This window comes from Molothrus aeneus, chromosome 6 (assembly GCF_037042795.1).
Source record: "Molothrus aeneus isolate 106 chromosome 6, BPBGC_Maene_1.0, whole genome shotgun sequence".
Classification (NCBI taxonomy): Eukaryota; Metazoa; Chordata; class Aves; order Passeriformes; family Icteridae; genus Molothrus; species Molothrus aeneus.
Genome location: NC_089651.1, coordinates 22,147,020 through 22,164,590, shown reverse-complemented (window position 1 = coordinate 22,164,590; position 17,571 = coordinate 22,147,020). Strand labels below are relative to the sequence as shown.

Below are 17,571 nucleotides of genomic sequence, written 5' to 3'. Positions count from 1 at the left end.
GAAGAATAGAAACAAAACCAGGCATTTCACCAGCCAAGGGCAGTGGATACTGTCTGATCTGAGGTCAGACTGGAAACCAACTCCAAACAAAATGATTTAAAGAACTCAGTCTACATGACTATGGTCCTAAGAGCCTCAGTTATGAAGATGAATCGATGCACATGTTTATATACCCTTAGCTAGGGCTAAGTTAGGGCTGACACTAGATTCTATCTCCCAAAAACACCTCTTTGAGACAGCTGGCCCCCAAATAGTTATATCTGACCATCATTTAAGAAAAGGGAAACCTCACATAACTTAATCTAGAATCTGTTTTTGGAAAGTGTGAAGAAGAATAAAAAATTACACCACAGGACCTTATAAGAGAGTTAAGAGCATATTCATTAGAAATTAATTAAATATAAAATACAATCATGCTGCAGAACAGAGAGCAGCACACAAACAAGACACCCCCCCTTCCCTACCCTCACCCCAATCCAAGGAAACACAGCTATATAGTACAAATCAGAGATCTCAAACAGACGGGAGAGGAGGGGGCCTACAAAGTAATTTTCTTGCTATACAGAAAATATATTATTTGCTGGAAGTCACTACTGAGTTGTTAGGGGCCCAGGGTCAGTTACTGTTCAGGAAAGCCCCTGCAGGCACACTGACCCCTACTGCTTCCCCACCAGTTTGCTGAACACATCATAGATCTCTGGCTTTTCCTGGGCAAACTGCTCGGCTGTGTTTTTCTGTAGCCAGTCAGATGAACGCATCTGTTGCTGCAGGAGGCCAATGAGGTCACCAAGGCTGGAGCTACTGGCACAGAGAGGGTCCTGGTGGCGGGATACAAAAATGACTTCATCTGTGCTATCTGCTTTGCCATCCTGATCTGATTGACAAGGCTGCTCCTTCTCCTCAGCCAGTATCTCCTGCTCACGCTCTTCCAAAACCTTGCGTATCCGTTGCATGCCTGCAGTGGTACAAGGAGGAGAAACACTGGTGGATTAATTTAAGCCACAAGTGTCTCCAAATCCATCAGATCCAGGAAAGGATAATGGAGTAAGTGAGAAAAAAACAGAGAAGACAAGAGGATAATAATAGCCTAAGTTTAGGATTGAGAAGAGATGGGAATAGTGGTGCAGAAATTGTGGTGGGAGGAAAAAGAACATTACTCACCTAACTGCAGCCGGTGGGTCTTGTCAGAAAAGATGATGCGGAACCATCCAGGTTCACTGCACTCAAAGGCTTTTCCGCAGGACAGGAGGACCTTATTATCCAGAAAACGCTTCCAGAGCAGCAACTCCTCCTCAAATGTGCCTGTCTTAAGGTACTAGGAGAGTCATCAGAAGGGCCAGAGGTTAGTACCATATAGACTACATCACTGAGATCCTCATGAATTTGTGATTCCCATAAAGTCTGCAAAGGCCAAGGGAGACACCTTTTACCTCTGAAGTACAGCAGTTGTGATACAAAGGAAGAAATGGGGAGGGAAGTGGCTTGAGAGTAGTAAGATTCCTGCAAGGAGGGAAGTTCACAGATTGACAAAAGGAAAAGAACAGACTGAAACATCTGGCAGTCCTTCCCTCTCCTCATCAGATGACAGATTTGTTGAAATAAAATGCTTGTCACAATATTAACTCTTCCTCTAGATGCAGTTGCACTACATGCCTGCCCTCACCCCAGGAGAAGCCTCACTTCCCAAAACTACCAACCTTTCGGAAATCAATCCAGACAAAGAAGCCTGCATTGCGGTTGAGAAAAGGAACCCCAAGTGTCTTCAGCTCATCTGTCACATACGTATGGGCAGCTTTTAGGCGGGCATGGTTGGCCCTCAGGTACACCTGGTTGATCCAGTCTGACCAGAAGAAGAAGATAAAGAATCACAAACTGAGGAAGTATTCAGATCTGTTGAAGCTTTGAAAACGCCCAGCTGTCTTTTTCTGCTTCACACTTTACCTCCTTCTTTAGTTTTCTGTTTCCTCAAATAACAAAAGGACAGCCAAGAAGTATTTTGCAGTTTCATGTCTGTGCAGAAGAGTATCTCCCTGACCTTCCTGAGGAAGTTTCCCTACATTTATAGTTCTTAGTCATCATGGACTGTTAGCATTCCACCCTGGGCAGAGTTTGAAGCCCATTTCCATTTCCCTTGTCCTACAAGCCTGTATTCTTTGTTTCTGCTCATCTGGTTCTGGGTAACTCTGGCAATTTCTGTATAAATAGCTACCATGCTTCCTCCAAGCTGCTCCTCTAACTCTGCTGATCAGAAGCTCTGCATAAATGTGCTTTTCTGCAGAGCTGTCAGCCTTGTGTTGCATGGGAAGTTTCAGGGTAATGGAAGACTGTCAATTAAGGTGTACAAAGAGGAGACCACTTGGGAAAGTAAGGGAAGGGGAGATCTTCCAGGTACTAAGACACACAGAATGGCAGAAGATTGTACATGGAGCTACTGACTCACCTCTGTCTCTAAGCAGCTGTGCAACCTTGTGCTGGACAGGTCCACAAACCCCATGGAAATAACACAAAGAAGCCACTGCATTAACAACATCTTGGTTCTCTGTATATAAAGTACCAAAACGAATCCCAGAAACAGCAAAATCCTGCAGAAGGCACAGAGAGACTACTTTATTATACTGAACAACTGGGATCCTATTACTACTAACTTGATCTTTCCAGCATGAGGAACCTGAGGAGCCCAGACCAAAACCTAGCGCCACAAAGGCACAGCATGATAACAAGCAGCACTCACCTTGGTTATGCCCCACATCACGTGAGTCCGCTGTGGATCAGGCAATCTGTATGTAGAAGGATGCAGATGGGCAGTTAGTGTCATAGGTGCTGAAGCTTTTGGATCACCAGTGCAGCATTGCAGAAACAGAGAGGCAGCATTACACAATGACACACAGTGCACCACCAAACAGCAGTCAAGCAGGGAAAATTCAAATGCAACCTAACTTTAGAAACTAGGAACACCTTGGAAGTAGCTTTAGACAAGTTTTTAAATACTTCAAAGACACAGATGCTTACAAGTGCTACATTTTACATGCAGATTTCCTGAAGCTCATACATTTAATGCTAGAAATCAGGCTTCTGCCAATGTATTTTGTCAAGAATCAAAAGTGATGTTCTTGTACATCTAAGGCCAGCAAGACTGAGCTAACACTTAACCAAATATATTTTATTTCCTTGCAACTGAGCACAAAAAGATAGCTAGCAGCACTGGTGAAGACTAAAAATTAAAAAAACCCCAAACAACTCAACAACACACTATATTTTAAAAAATATTTTAAAAGTTCTTCTCATTAAAACAATACCTAATAAAATCCATTATCCAGTCTGTAATACTACTGTGATCTGGGACTACTCTATGGAAAATTAGAAAGTAAACAACAATAGAAAGTCTTTACAAGCATCAACAGAAACATGGGAAAAAGACATTTAGGTAGGAAGAAGAGCATCACCTTAAACAAAAGAAAAATCTGCTTTCTGTTTTGGGAACTGTCATAACCAAATATTGATGCACACATTGAGAAGTGTACCACAATAAAAAGCTAGCTACCATTTTTTACTTGCTAGATTGTACTTGACAAAATTCATTTGCCATTCAGAAATTACTAAAAAAGGGCATAAATCAATGAATGTAAGTTGGATTGAGAATTTACTAGCTCATGACTTAACTTCCAGTCACAAGTTCTCAGCAAGGCATCATGTTGAACTGTCACTGGAAGATGGCCAGGGAAGTAGGAGCTGCTTTTACCTGTCCATGCCTAGGACACTGTGAAACGTGGCTGATTCATCAAAAACTGACAGCATGTAGATCTCATCTACTATCACATGCAATTCATGTCTGCAAAAGGACAAAATGGAGATTACAAAAGAAGGCTGCTTCTGGTTTAACAGAGATAAATTCAGGCCTCCAAATACTTGCTTTATACAAAGAAGAGGGGATGCCAAATTTTGCAGAAATAAAGCAACTTTTCTCAACTTGGATCTATTTTGTGTACATTGAAATGATTTGAGGTATATCCTCTCGTCACACACTGTAACCATGTAACAAGACAAAGATCCTATCATTGCTAATGTGAAAATTAATTCCTAGAAGTACTACCCATCTACTCAGCATCTCATAGAATCTGAATCTCAAGCAGTATTATGATCCATGATGAAACCATATTCATACACTTCTTTGTCTTTATGGGTTCTGAGAAACTGGGAGGAAAAGAACTCAGCTTTCTACCAGGGAAGCCCAGTGCCATAGTGTTTCCTCGGATCACTGAAAAATAAAACTTGCATTCCTTGATACAAGCTGCTTTGCCAGCCCAGATGACTGCAGGGTCCATGATCCCAGCACTCCCCTCCCCTTTCTTAAGTCCACCAATGTGTATGAAGAACAGACTATTCACCTGACTTAAAAGATATTCACAGACAAATTCAGGGACAGCAAGTAGTCCACCAGAGTGTGAAAGCTGTATCTGACTCAGGATATCTAGGCTTTCCAAAGTGACATACCTTTTAGCAAATTCCAGGTAATCCCGTAGCTCCGACAAGGAGTAGATGTCCCCAAGGGGATTTTGGGGATTCAAAAGAATTAAGGCCCTTACAGTGACACCCTGCAGAATACAAATATCACAGTATTAAGAGAGTGCCTAGCATGGGATAAATTTTCAGTTCCTCTACTTGAGTAGTCCCTCACTTGAGTGTGACACAGGATTCCCCTGAAGCTTCCACTATGACTTTTCACCTCAAAGTTAAATTTGTAAGAGAAAATTTTCAGCCACAAATTAACAATTTTTTTGTTTACAATTAATTCAGTTGCAAAGTGAAATGATCAAAATATTATAGAATTAATCTATGATTTTGAAAAGAGGGATTTGCCACTACCAAGTAATTGGTTGCCATCTGGTCAACCAATTAATGAGAGAGATGGTCTCACATGCTTTCAGTATGGAAGTACTTTTTCTGAGCTGCATTAGTAATTGGGAAATAATAAATTACTGAAGACTGCCCATGAAAGTGGCAAGAAAGATGAGAATTTGAGTTAGGTGGATGCAAAGTGTACTCATTTAAAGCATACTTGGCTGGACATGTCAGAGCTGGTAACAATTCAAAGATGCACCTTAACATATATGGGATTTAGGACAATGCCAAACTTACAGACTAACTCTGTTAGTCTGAATATCACTTCAGAAAAGTGATATTCACTTGCATTTTATCCTCTAGAGTTCTCTCCTGAAAAAACTTTCAGCATTCTTCGTGTATTCATCTGCCCTGCTGTGTAGAGCAAACAGTTTTCAGGTAACTCAGCTGGCCTTTCTGAGGGGGAAATCCTGGGTAGTCCCAAATTTTAGTGCATGCCCAAGAACATTATTTTTGGTTATATGAATGGGTTCCAGTGCTTTGTGAATTGTCTGGCTTATCCTTTTGTGCTGTGACCAAAACTGGACAGACATAACACTGAGGGATTCCCCCTAGAAGTGCCCCTGAGTTCACAAGCCATCATCTCAGATGATCTACAAGGACAACCAGAAAGCCAGGTGCTAGGTTTTGAAAATGCTTTGATCTTTAGGCCACATCTGGGATGTGATATCTCCAATATATTGTAAACTTAGCTGGTAATGTGAAGCTCAGCTAAACTCACCTCTGCCTGGGCATCCTGCAAGGCTTTTTCCAGTTTTTCCACTGTAAGCTGAAAAGGCCGAGTACTTGTTCCAGTAATCTGAAAGACATAAAAAGATTAAAAAGGCAAAGTTGTTTCAATAGAGACTGCCTTGAGCCAATCCACTGACAAATGTTCCCTGAAAGAAAATAAACCCCCAACAATAATGACCTAGCAACCATCTTCTTATCCTCTTATACTACAGAGAGAATAAATAAATCAATAAGTAAAATCAAAGAAAAGTCCATGACAGGCTGGCCAAAACCAGAATTTTCTTGCTACTCTTGAATAACTAAAGCAATGCAAGATCTCCATCTGTTCTTGCACCATGGGACCGCCTTCAGTAGGACACGTAGGATAACTTCTCTCTCCAAGGTTCAAAATGGTAATTTTTTTCCTTTCAAGGACTTTTACTGGGAGTAAGATACAAGAAAAGTAAAAAACTGGAATCCAGATTCATGGTCTCAAGGGACTTTCTTGTAAGCCAGGCGTCCATTTTCCCAGCAATAAACTGTGTAAATGTCCACTGGCTCTAGCGTACCCTTGTTCTGAAAACTGCTTGCAGAGATTCCCAAAGCTCAGCTTTCCAGTTTAACTACAGAGATTGTGATTCCCTTCTCCCAGATCTTACCTTACTGTCTAAATAGACATACACCAGCTTGACATTACCATAGAGGAAGATACTCTGGCTAATACCACCATAACAGGGAGTAGCAATCAGAATAGCTTCTGGAACCAAGAAAACAAAGTTAGTTACCAACAGGTCCAGGTCACAGTCTTCTCTCCTAATATGCTTTAGCTAAATATGAAAGCATTTTTACAGCTGTGTCCCTTGGGAAAACTGCAATCCTACTGCCTCTTTCTTCACTTTATTTTTACATTAATTCTTTAATCTTCTGCAAGTGCCCAGGTAACCGTGAGTATAGCCCATGTCTAGTCTGGCAAACTAAAAAAGGGTACCACAAAAACAGTGAAGGCAGACAGGGCAGGCATCAAGTGTGAGGGCATGACATCTGCAGACCACAGAATTGAAGAATTTCACAGTACAACTTTGCAGGAAACAAGAACTGTGCAGCAGGCCAATGCTAATTCCACTACTTCACTTCTGTCTAACAGTATTTAAACAAATTAACATTATCTCCCAGCAGAAAAAAACAAAACAAACTATGTTCCAACCATCCACTTACCCCCTGGATCACAAAGGACTGTAGCTAATGCAGAAAATAAAGAGCCACAACCATTTAAAATAATCACCTACAGAAGAAAGAGAAATGCTAGTGATAAATCCATACATAGAAAGTCAACACCATAAAGCAATATCACTGACAATATCAATGAAATAAATTTTCTCCCTAATTCTCCATTAGGATTTTCCTGCTGAAATTCCACTTCTACCAGAATAACTTTAATCCTGTTCTTTCACAGACACTTTGTTCTAGTGCCATTTTTCATTCTAATAAGTAATTTAGAAAAAGAATAGGCTTAAAGTAGGGAAAAAGCTGGGGAGCAGTTCTGAGATCCTAGTAAATCAAAATACTTTTCAACAGTTAATATGTCTTATCATTTCTTCATGATAACAGCAGCTCTGACCTCCTGCCAAACTTGTGCAAAAGTGGGAACTACTGTCTCGTACAGAAGCAGGTTTGACTCCCTCTTCTACAGGACAAATGCTTACAGGTACCATGAGTTTTATTCCATGTATCAGGAAGAATCTGGTGCCTTGAAGAGGCAGTGATCAGCAATCTGATCAATGGTAACCTCAGTTCACAGGAAGCATGGGGTTCTGTTGAATTGCAGCGAGGAAAGCAATGCCTGCCCCAGCTCCTGCTGACTTCAGCACTCAGCAGAGACAGGAGCTCCTGACCTCCACAGGCCCCTTTGTCCAGGCTGTATCTCTCACAAGTCAGCAAGTCCTGCAGAGATTCAGGTCCTGATGTCTTTCTAGCAACGCTGCCACAAATTTTACAGGCTAAAACTAACTCTTGGTTCAATTACAAATCTCTGTCTTGAGGTGTAACAGAGGAATGCGATGACATGGAACTCAACTGAAACAGTGGGCACTCTTTGCCAAGGCTGAGGGATAGAGGCAGAGTAGGTCCCTGAGCTAAATAGGGAGATCAAAATGTAAAGCCCCATTGAGAGTACCAGCAGGAGGAGTTGGCACACAGAAGTGAAACATGAGGCAAATATACAGTAGGCCAGAAGTCTTCTGGTGAAAGTGTGCATCAAAAGCGACTGAAATGCAGAATCAATCTCATTTACATGATAACAGCTTGCATTCTTACCAAATCATTTGTTTAAAAAAACAGAATTTGAAACTTTTTCCCAACAAATGGCAATACATTAGAATAGACACCAATGGGCACTGGGTTACCTACATTCTCTGCTTTGAGAGGTGCAGGGGCCTTGCAGTAATAGGTCAAAAATCGAGCCACTTCTTCCCGTAAACTGAAAAACACATGAAAGCAAATACTGATTCAAATATTCTCCAAGAGGCTGGGCTTCCAAACCAGGTTCACATCTTAGGAAAGTCAAGTCAGGGACAGTACAGTCTGGTGAAAATAGCTAGAAAACAGGATAGCTCTGGCCCATGGAACAGACATGATTTTTACACCCCACAGAGGTGCTAGAGATAATGTCTATAATCGTGCATATATTTCTGATGAGCTTTAATCTGGCACAGAAAAGGAGGATTAACAACCCCAAGTGTTCACTATGTTTCAAAGAATTGTTTAGAGTTGCCCAATTTGTTAATGTTACAAGTGCTTTTAAAACTCTGCTTCAGAAAATTTGCATCTTCTCTCACATAAAAGGATTTTTAACTGGATGAGCTGGTAGGCCAGCTAATGTAAAGTTTAGTAAGAAAAAGATGATTTAAGTGACCTAGAAACATTTTAACTAGAGAATGTAGCAGAAGAAGTTTGTATTCATCCATTCTGTTTATTAAACAAGTAGTCAAAAAGAGAAGTGTTACAGAAAAGACTTACAACAGATGTCCTTTCCAGTCAGGATACTGAAGCAGTGAAGGGTCCATGAGATTCATATCAGCCTGTGTCAGCTGGGAAAAATGCAAAGAATCATTAAAAGCCCAGTTACTGATAAGGAAAATATGGAGATAGACAGGATCCTTGCACAGGCACACATCTGCACAGACACTTGTGCAATTTCAACAGTTGTAAAACTGGATTGGGAAAGCTACTGACCATCAAAATTAACACAGCCTAGAGAAGCAAGGACCAGCAAACTGATCTGTGATACCTTCAGGTTGTATGAACTACAGGTTTCTGCTAAGTTACTGCAGCCAAAACTTCTCTGCACAGAAATCTACAAAAAGGATGCAGAACAAGCAACATACAATGCCCATAACCAAGGCATCTGCAAAAGACTTTCTCAGCAAATGAAGCAAAACCAAGAGTGTTTTGCCCAGGCTTTGAGGACAACAGCTTTTGGCTGGAAAAATAAGTGCCAGTTGTGAAAGCTCAGGTCCAGACTGTCAGAAAGAGTTAGAAAAGAATTTGAATTGGAGTCAGATATGCATTTTCCTTAATTAACTTTCAATCTATTAATTTTTTTAATGAATTACAGCTTTCATTTATGTCTCAGTTCAAAGTTATGGCAGATTCTTCAGATTTATTTTTCTGATCAGTTTGGTAAATGTTGAAGTGTAACAGGAGCTTTCAAAAGACATGAGAAAATGGAAATTATCTTCCTAATAATTATTCCCCAGGACAGGCACTTTGTTCCTTATAAGAAGTTCATTCTGATCTCAAAGACAGATTGACCTGAACTGTGGAGGTCGTTTTTAATATTTATAATTAGATAAAGTGTGCACACTGCTTTTACCTAAATATTTTCAAGGTATTAAGTATCAGAGTTTCACATAATCCAGTTCTGTGAAGTTGTAAGGGAAAGCACAGCATTGATACAGGCTGAGGGAACATTTTAGATAAACAAAAGGCAATAAACAAGTATTGTATACGATGCCCCTTCCAACCATTTAATGGCTACCAAATCTATGAGTTAATACTAAGAAAGTAAAGGTGGAGGTGACACAAGTAGGTAGGTGATAGTGCAAAGGAGGAGGGAAATTCCACATGCAGTGTGAAAGTTTCACACTTGATAACAAAACCATAACATTTTCTATAGGTGTTTTAATAACTGGTGCCAAGCTTTGGAGTTTAAAGACAATGTCCTTATCCCATGCAGAATTACAACCTGATAGTATAGGATAAAAGTTCCTTCATTCTGCTGTAGATGTTCTTGGAGTCTGTGTAGCTCCAAGAACTGTGCCTCCTTACATCTCTCTCCTAAACTTATCTAGAGAATGAAACAGCAAACCCACCAGCAGACTTGGCCAAAAATTACTCTGAATTAATAAGAGGAGAACCCCTAAAAGTAATGTGTTAAGTGTTCTCTAATTTAAGGTTCAGAAGTTGAAAACAGAAACTGGATACATTATTCAGTGGCAGCAGTAAGTATTTTTAATCCCAAATAGCAAAAAAAATATTTGCCTACAATCCCAGCTGATGCTGCACCAGCTTCAGTGAATCCATACTGTTACTCAAGGCTGCAAGGACAGAGAAGCTGACAACAACATCTTTGTTCTGCTTGTTGCCACAAGCATGAACACTGTACCTGACAAAGTCTCAACTCACTTTCGTAGAAGGGCAGCTGACTACTGTCTCCCTCTGCACTACTTACTGCAGACATGGTGTTAGTTTAAAGGAGAAGGGACAGTGAAGGAAGGAAGGCACCACCTACGCAGCCTAGAAGACACCTTTCCTTGCAGGCAGCAGCTCTGCCTTACCTGTTCTTTTAGCTGGAAGGAGGAGTGGTGGGGTAGCATCCCCCAAGCCAGTGGAGTAGCAGGCAGAAATAAAACAGGGAACACTTTGAGGGTGGGAAGTGGTGGAATGGGAGAAACCATGAAGTTCAAACTGCCGAGACTGTCCAACTGTCCAACCCTGAGGCACCTTCCCTCCCCGCACACAACCACAGGTAGGAAAAGGTGCTACCTGCCCACCTCAAAGGCTGCTTGCCACGGGCAGTGATTTTAATGGAAATCTAAAAGCATTCCTCTACAGCATAGTTCTCTTGCTTCCTTTCGACTTTTTCTACTTTTTCAGTTCTGCTATGTGTTGCACTTCTCTGCCTGGTGCAAAGCCAGCAGGTAGCAGCTGACCCACTGATTTTGAGAGATTTCACTGCTGCCACACTTGCACATTTCAGGTGATTTCAGAACCAGGTGTCCAATTGTGTGACTTTATAACAGACAGGTGTAAAGATATTCAAAATTAAATAGATTTCAAAAGTAATTTCAAAATATATGTATTAAATAATCTACTGTGAGCAAGGGAAAATAAAATTCATCTTATTTTCATCTAGTTTTCTGAAATAAGTACATCCCCAGAGAGAAACTCGTCATGAAGAGGAAGAGAAAAACATCCGTGCTCCTATCCTCCTGGAAAAATAAAATAAATAAATGTACAAGTAGTTGTATTCAAAAGTGACTTCCAACAAATTTAAAATCCACAATGAAAAACTTCACCAGAGAAACCTGAGTAACAGCAGTAACCCTAGGAAAGTGCAAGCTTTGAAGAGGGACTGCACAGCAAATTCAGTGTTTTATTTGGGAATAGAACTTACCCGCTTGGACATCAGGTCAAAGCAGAGCTTGTTCTCACTGGTGCCAAAGTTTATTATACCCTAGAAAAAGAAACAGAATTGTTTATAGACACATAAAACATGTGAGCACATCACCTTAGCTATCACTTCACTAAATTGCCTCCAAAAAGCTTACCAAGGAAAAGTCAAAATACAGTTCACATAAACTTCACCGTATAAAACTCAAGACGTGCATCTACGTGTGTACGTTTCCATATATATCCAAACACTTGGCTTCTTAGTCAATAAAAATAAACTGTCGGTAAATAAACATGTACTAATAGTTTATACTTCTTTACAGAACATGTTTAACTTAATCTTGAATGCACTCACTATTATACGTAACTAAAAAAAGAAATCCTAAAACAACAAGGTTAACACAAAAAAAAAAAAACAAGGTTAACACTTCAACAGCAGTTTTAAACAAAGTTTTGGATATGTTTCTTTATCTTAAAAGCATTTGTTTACCATTAATTACTATTCCACTCTACTGATTTGCTCAAAAACCATATAAACATGTAGTCATGATAAGTAGTTAAAATCCTGAATTTTTCCCTCTGGAGAGATGACCCTACAGTTCCAGGTTTATGATTTGGCCATATATAATATGACATTAGATCCTCAAGAGTTCAAATCTACTAGTACATTCTCATTATTAGAAGAGTTTAGGTAAATAAAATTTTAATATGTGAAATAAAATTGAAACAACTATACACTTTTGATGTTATTAAAGTACAAGTCTAATTTTAGGTATTTGTTTAAAAAAACCTACCTCCTACATAGACAACGGTTTGTAGAAGCAGAACCCTGTACCTCATAATACACCTTGTAACAAAAACTTCCCTGTGTATTTCTAGTTTAACAATCCAATTTTCATCCCTGCAACACAGTGCAACTAAAGTCAGGGCTAGTAATAGAATATTTTTAAAGTTTCAAGTAGTTAGTTCAGTATGTGAATGAAGCATCTAAATAAAAGTAATCCACATATAAATTATTTACATTTACTATATTTGTTTCTCAGTAATAGTTTGCCATGAGCTATTAACACAGCCTTTGTGCCACAAGAGGGCTATGATGAGCTACTTAAAACCAAGCAGCTGAGTGTAAATGGGCAGAAAAAGTGCTGAGTGTTATTAACAGTAATTAAAAAAAAAGCTACTACTTAGTAGTTCTACTTCCTGCACCCATCACCTGCAATAATCAGATATAATCAGATAATCAGAGATGGTCCTCAGTGGGCAATAGAGGTCATGAGGTGGAAGGACGAACATGAGCTCTGTTCCTGCAGATTGCTTACATCTTTCAAGGTCTGCTACTGCTATTACTACCCTGATTAAAAAATCAGTGTGCAAACCTGAGCTGAACACAGCATTCATCCTTGGTATCTAGATGTTTCACAAAGCTACTTTTAATTTCTTTTCCTCAAACAAGCAGTTTTATGCACCTTGTATTACTGAGATAAAAAAAAAACCCCACACTTTTAGCACATCTGCCAGCAAACTTCTAAGAAACTTTTTTTTCCTAACAAGGGAGCCAGGAAAACACTTTGAGGCTCTTACTCACGTTGGGGTTCTTGTCTTCATCATACTTGTCAGCATGATAGGCTTTGTACCCTTCCTCAGTGGAGCCCTGAAAAGCGCTGGCAAAGTTGCCACGAGCAGAGAGGTAGGGGCTTCTCTGGAAGCCGCTGGGGTTACAGAAGCTGTGCACGTCAACCCTCCTCTTGGCAAGCGGCCGAAGCCTCATCTCCTGCAGGTTGCTCCCTCTTCCTCGCATTCCCTCAATTTCGGACAGCGCCTGGCTGAAGTCCAAACCCTGAGGCATGGCAACAGAGGAGGAGGAGCCACTATGGCTCTGCTTTAGGATGCTGAGCATTTGAGCAAAGACATTGAACATGCGAAACTCATGTTCCCTCTCCAGTTCAAAGCGGCGCTGCTCCAGTTGCATCCGGCGCTCCTCCACGTCCAGATCTCGCTGGAAGCGGCGTTCTTCCATCTGCAGAAAGCGCTCCTCCATGGCCCGCTGGGACGTCAGAGTCTTCAGCAGCAGATCGTCCAGTGGGTCCCTCATGCGCTGCCCTTTCCGCTTCTTTCTCAGCCGATGCAAGGCAGAGAAGCCAGGCCGGGGAACAACGTTCTGGATCCGTGATGAGTTTGCCATGTTTGGCTCACTGAAACCTGTGAATACACAAAAGCAACAAAGAAGAAGTGCAGCAAGCAAAGTGGCATGGGCATGCCTTGCTTCCTTCTCCTGCCTGTCGCAAGAACAACCTTTTATCTACCATAGAGTTTACAGAAAAAACAAAGTAAAACCTGTCAGGTACATCCTGAGGTTTGCAAACAGGTTTTTAAGTTTGTTTTTAACATCACACACTAGGCACACCATGATGCTGCCAGCCCCAGCCCCTTACATGGTCTCTGCATTAACCAGAATAATCATCAGTTCCCTCCACTAGGCTAACTATGCAAGCACCACAGCCAAGAGGACATACCATTTCTTCCTGACCTCAGACATTAACTTCACATTTGTTATCACCTCTTCTTCTCCAACAATTCATGGTCTTCCATCAGCCTGTCCTAGACTGGTTTGAAACGCCCAGGATTCCCAGACTATACCCTTCCTGGTAGCTAAGCAATGCCAACTGCACTTTCAGTGCAGGAATCTCATCTCCTGTAAACAAACACTGTTTCTGCCAGTGACTTTCACAAACATCTTCTGTGCAAGTCCCACCAAATAGCTTAGAAGTCAGGCAATGATTATTCCCAAGTATTCTTCACTGTTGAGTGGGCTAAAATATAAGATCTGGAACATATTTTAAAGAAATGCAAGGACAGTTTACAGTGCAATCATGGCAGAAGAGGGTGTCATGATACAATTCAGCATGAGGACAGCAGACAGCTCTGGTTATGTGATACCAAATAAGCATGCAAATGGGTTTTTTACTGTCAGCATTATATGCAGAAATCTAACTAGCCCAACTTATGGAGCTCTTTGGATTTCATACACAGTATTTCACCTAGCTCAGTAATTCTAGATTATATTTACCTGCAGTGAGATACCTGCATTTTGGGAATGGCCAAAACACCATGAATTCAGATATCAGCTATCTACTTTAAAGCTTTTTGGGATATGGAAACAAGGATCCAAATGTCATTGAGAAAACCAGGTGCCTATCTCTGCACCAGAAATAATCTTCTCTTTCTGGGAAAATGGGCAGGAACCTTATGCTGGAATGTAAAAGGCTATCCCTACCTGAAGGTGAAACACTGGTTTCAATGGGAATCTCCACCCTGGAGATGGGAGAGTCGTTTTGGGCCCTCTCCAAGAAGGCTCTCTCCATCTCCTGTTCTTCAGGGGAGCCCTGCTGGTAAGGCATGGCTTGTGGGGGCTCTGGGGTCAAGCTGTGGTCATCAGAGTTCACCTCCTCACATTTGATTTCCATCAGCTCAGGGTGCTGGGAGTGTCCGAAGGGCAGGGCGGAGGAGGTGAACTGGTGGTGGTAGCTCTCCACCATGCTGCCCTGCAGCACCTGCTGAGCCATCATGCTGCCGCTCAGGGAGCCATAGGCCAGGGCCGGCCGGCTGGTCAGCACCCGGTCCATCACCTCGTAGAACTTCCACGTCCGCCCGCCCCGCGGGGCCTTGCTATTGTCCTTGATCCGCCGGTACTCCAGCTTCATCTTCTTGATCTTCTCCCGGCACTGGTCTCCCGTCCGGTGGATGCCCTTCTCCCGCAGCACCTCGGCGATGCGGTTGAAGACGTGCTGGTTGCGCAAGCAGCTCTCCAGCTCTATCTGCACCGACTCGTCGGCCCAGAGCTGCAGCAGCTCCACCACCTCGGGGTCCGACCAGTTACTGCCGCGCTCGTACTTCTTCCCACGAAAATCCATCGCTCCCGGGGCCGCGCCCGCCGCTCGCCCCGGGCTGCGCACCTGCCCCTGGCCCGCCGGGAGGGGCTTTCGCACCTCGGCCCTCGAGGGCGCCCGGGCGGCCCGGCCTCCCCCAGCCCCTACCGGGCTGCAGGGCCTCGGGCACGGCTCGGCACGGCTCGGCTCGGCACGGCACGGCTCAACCCATCCGCTGGAGCCAGGCGGAGCGAGCTAGCGGGGAGCCGGGCCGGCATGTTCACATCCGGGGTGACGCACATGCGTGCAGCCTTATTCCGGGATAACTTTATCCCGTGCCAGGCGCTTGTCGCGCTCCCGGGGCCGGGCCGGGCTCCGAGCGGCGCCGTGGGGTCCCTCCCACCCTGCCTCTTTTCCTGCCGTCCGTCCCTCCGCACGCCCCGGCCCGGGAGGAGGCAGCACCGGCCGTGCCGTGCCGCATCACCCGTGCCGGGCCGTGCCGAGCCACGGCCGCGCCGCAGCCGCGCCCCCCCTCACGGCGCTCGGCACCGCGGCCCCGCCCCGCTCCGCCCGGCGCTGCCAGGCACGGCCCGGCACGGCTTCGCCCGCAACACCCCCGGCTCCGGCCCCGGCGGGGCGGAGACCTCGGGAGCGGTGCCGCCGAATGCCGCCGGTGGAGCGGCCGGCCCCGCTCCCACCGCGCCCCCGGGCCCGGGTCACTGGCGGCGCCTTTGCCGGGGGCGGGCCTGGCCTGGCGAGAGCTGCGGGGGTCGGCGGCAGCCCCTGACAGCGGCTGTCCCCGCTGCCCCCGTGTCCCTCGGGGACAGCAGCGCTCGGGGACACGCACGGGGGCACTGCCCAGCGCTCCTGGACACCAGTGGAGGATCGGTGCCTCCAGCCTGGCCGTCCCGAGCGACCAGGCATTACACCAGCTCGTCCTTTGTTTACACGCCACCGTCAGATCGAGTACGCACTCCGTCCTCTACCCCATCTCTAACTGGGCTGAAGGATTGCAGAGAGCGAACGCAAGATTTCTTCCTTTTTCCTCCACACCACACCAGCTCGAATTCCCGGTAGGGATCTGTGATTGCGGAACTCGACTTCACAGAGCGATGCTGCCGCATCAGCCATGGAGGTGGCCTCGAGGCACGCTGCAGGACAGAGCTGGCAGCACCGTGCCACATCGGTGCGGAAATCTCAGTCCAGACCCCAGTCCGGCAGGAGAAGGACTGAGCCCTAAGACACCAAGTACAAACATAAACCAGTGATTAATGAGGAAACCAGAATGACACAGTGTGTCCATATCCTGTATCACCTGTGGCCAACGTACAGGTGGTGAAGCACATACTAAGTTTCTAATTTTGCTCTTAGACCAAGAGATCCACTTCATTGCAGCACTAGGTTTTTTATCCAACTGTTATTACCTTCATTCTGGATTTTAATAAATCATTCACAGCCTCTATGATTCCATTTCTCAGTCTGTGAAAAGGAAACAGAAAAGTTGATCTTGGCTAAATTTCATTAAATACTTTATCTTGGGGGCAGGGGCAATAAAAAAAAAGAGGCAAAAAAGACTAAAAAAAAAAAAAAAGACTTAGCTTTAAAAATCACACTATCTTTCTTAATAAATGATGACCAGAGAGAGTAGTTTGGATTTTTTAGTGGTCTGCTGAACTAGAGTTTGTATTTCCACATGTCCATAAGACGTGCTTTTACTTTCCTGGCTTTTTTTCATAGGAATAGCACTCTACGTTCTACAAGTACATACTTAATTACATAAGGACTTTTACATAGATTGTATACTGGAGTACACAAAGACCAGAGCAACCATGAATAGAGTCATTGATGACAGAAGCTAAGTAGTAAATATAGATTAAAGGCAGCATGAAATAGCTTTTTAAAAAAGCTTTTCAAAGAAGCCTGAGAGCTTGGCTAGAGTCTGTTACACCTGAGGGCCATAACTTAGCCAGGCATCAGCAGAGTATTCTCAAAAGTAACTTGTCATATATCCTGGCATCAGGAAAAGCCACAGTTTCAAAATGCAAACATTAAAAGGAATGGAATCTAGATTCATGATATAAAAAAAAAAAAATAATAAATCTTGAACAAGTTTTCATGGCTCAGTTGTTTTCACTGATAAAATGATAAATTATTTTGTTATTACATAGGAATTAGTAGTAATAATAGTAATAATAAAAACAACAACAACAAAGCCTTAAAACCATAAATGCCTTGATGCTGCAAAGAGGATGGCTCATACAAGCAGCGTGTGGGTTAGCATCTCCGCTGTCACGCTGCTTCCCTCTCCCAAAGAATGCCTTTCGCATGGCCTGCCAGCGGAGAGGCCATTTGGGCGCTCGCCCCGCTGACACTCGCTGAGCCAAGGCTGGGCACAGCAGGAGCTCTCTGACCTTTCCGCTCCATC

At 43.4% G+C, this 17,571-nt stretch overlaps 1 protein-coding gene across 1 annotated transcript; it reads right to left on the bottom strand.

Annotated features, from left to right (window-relative positions):
• Positions 1-363: 363 nt before the first annotated feature.
• ACCS (1-aminocyclopropane-1-carboxylate synthase homolog (inactive)) lies at positions 364-15,392 on the bottom strand. The gene is made up of 15 exons (XM_066551714.1): positions 14,555-15,392; positions 12,866-13,479; positions 11,285-11,344; positions 8,626-8,696; positions 8,017-8,086; positions 6,826-6,892; positions 6,270-6,367; positions 5,621-5,698; positions 4,492-4,592; positions 3,740-3,829; positions 2,732-2,777; positions 2,441-2,582; positions 1,698-1,840; positions 1,162-1,315; positions 364-955 (listed from the first exon to the last, which is right to left on the bottom strand). The coding sequence occupies exons 1-15, from the start codon at positions 15,189-15,191 to the stop codon at positions 657-659; spliced, it is 2,670 nt and encodes an 889-aa protein (XP_066407811.1). The 5' UTR covers positions 15,192-15,392; the 3' UTR covers positions 364-656.
• Between the last annotated feature and the right edge of the window lie 2,179 nt (positions 15,393-17,571).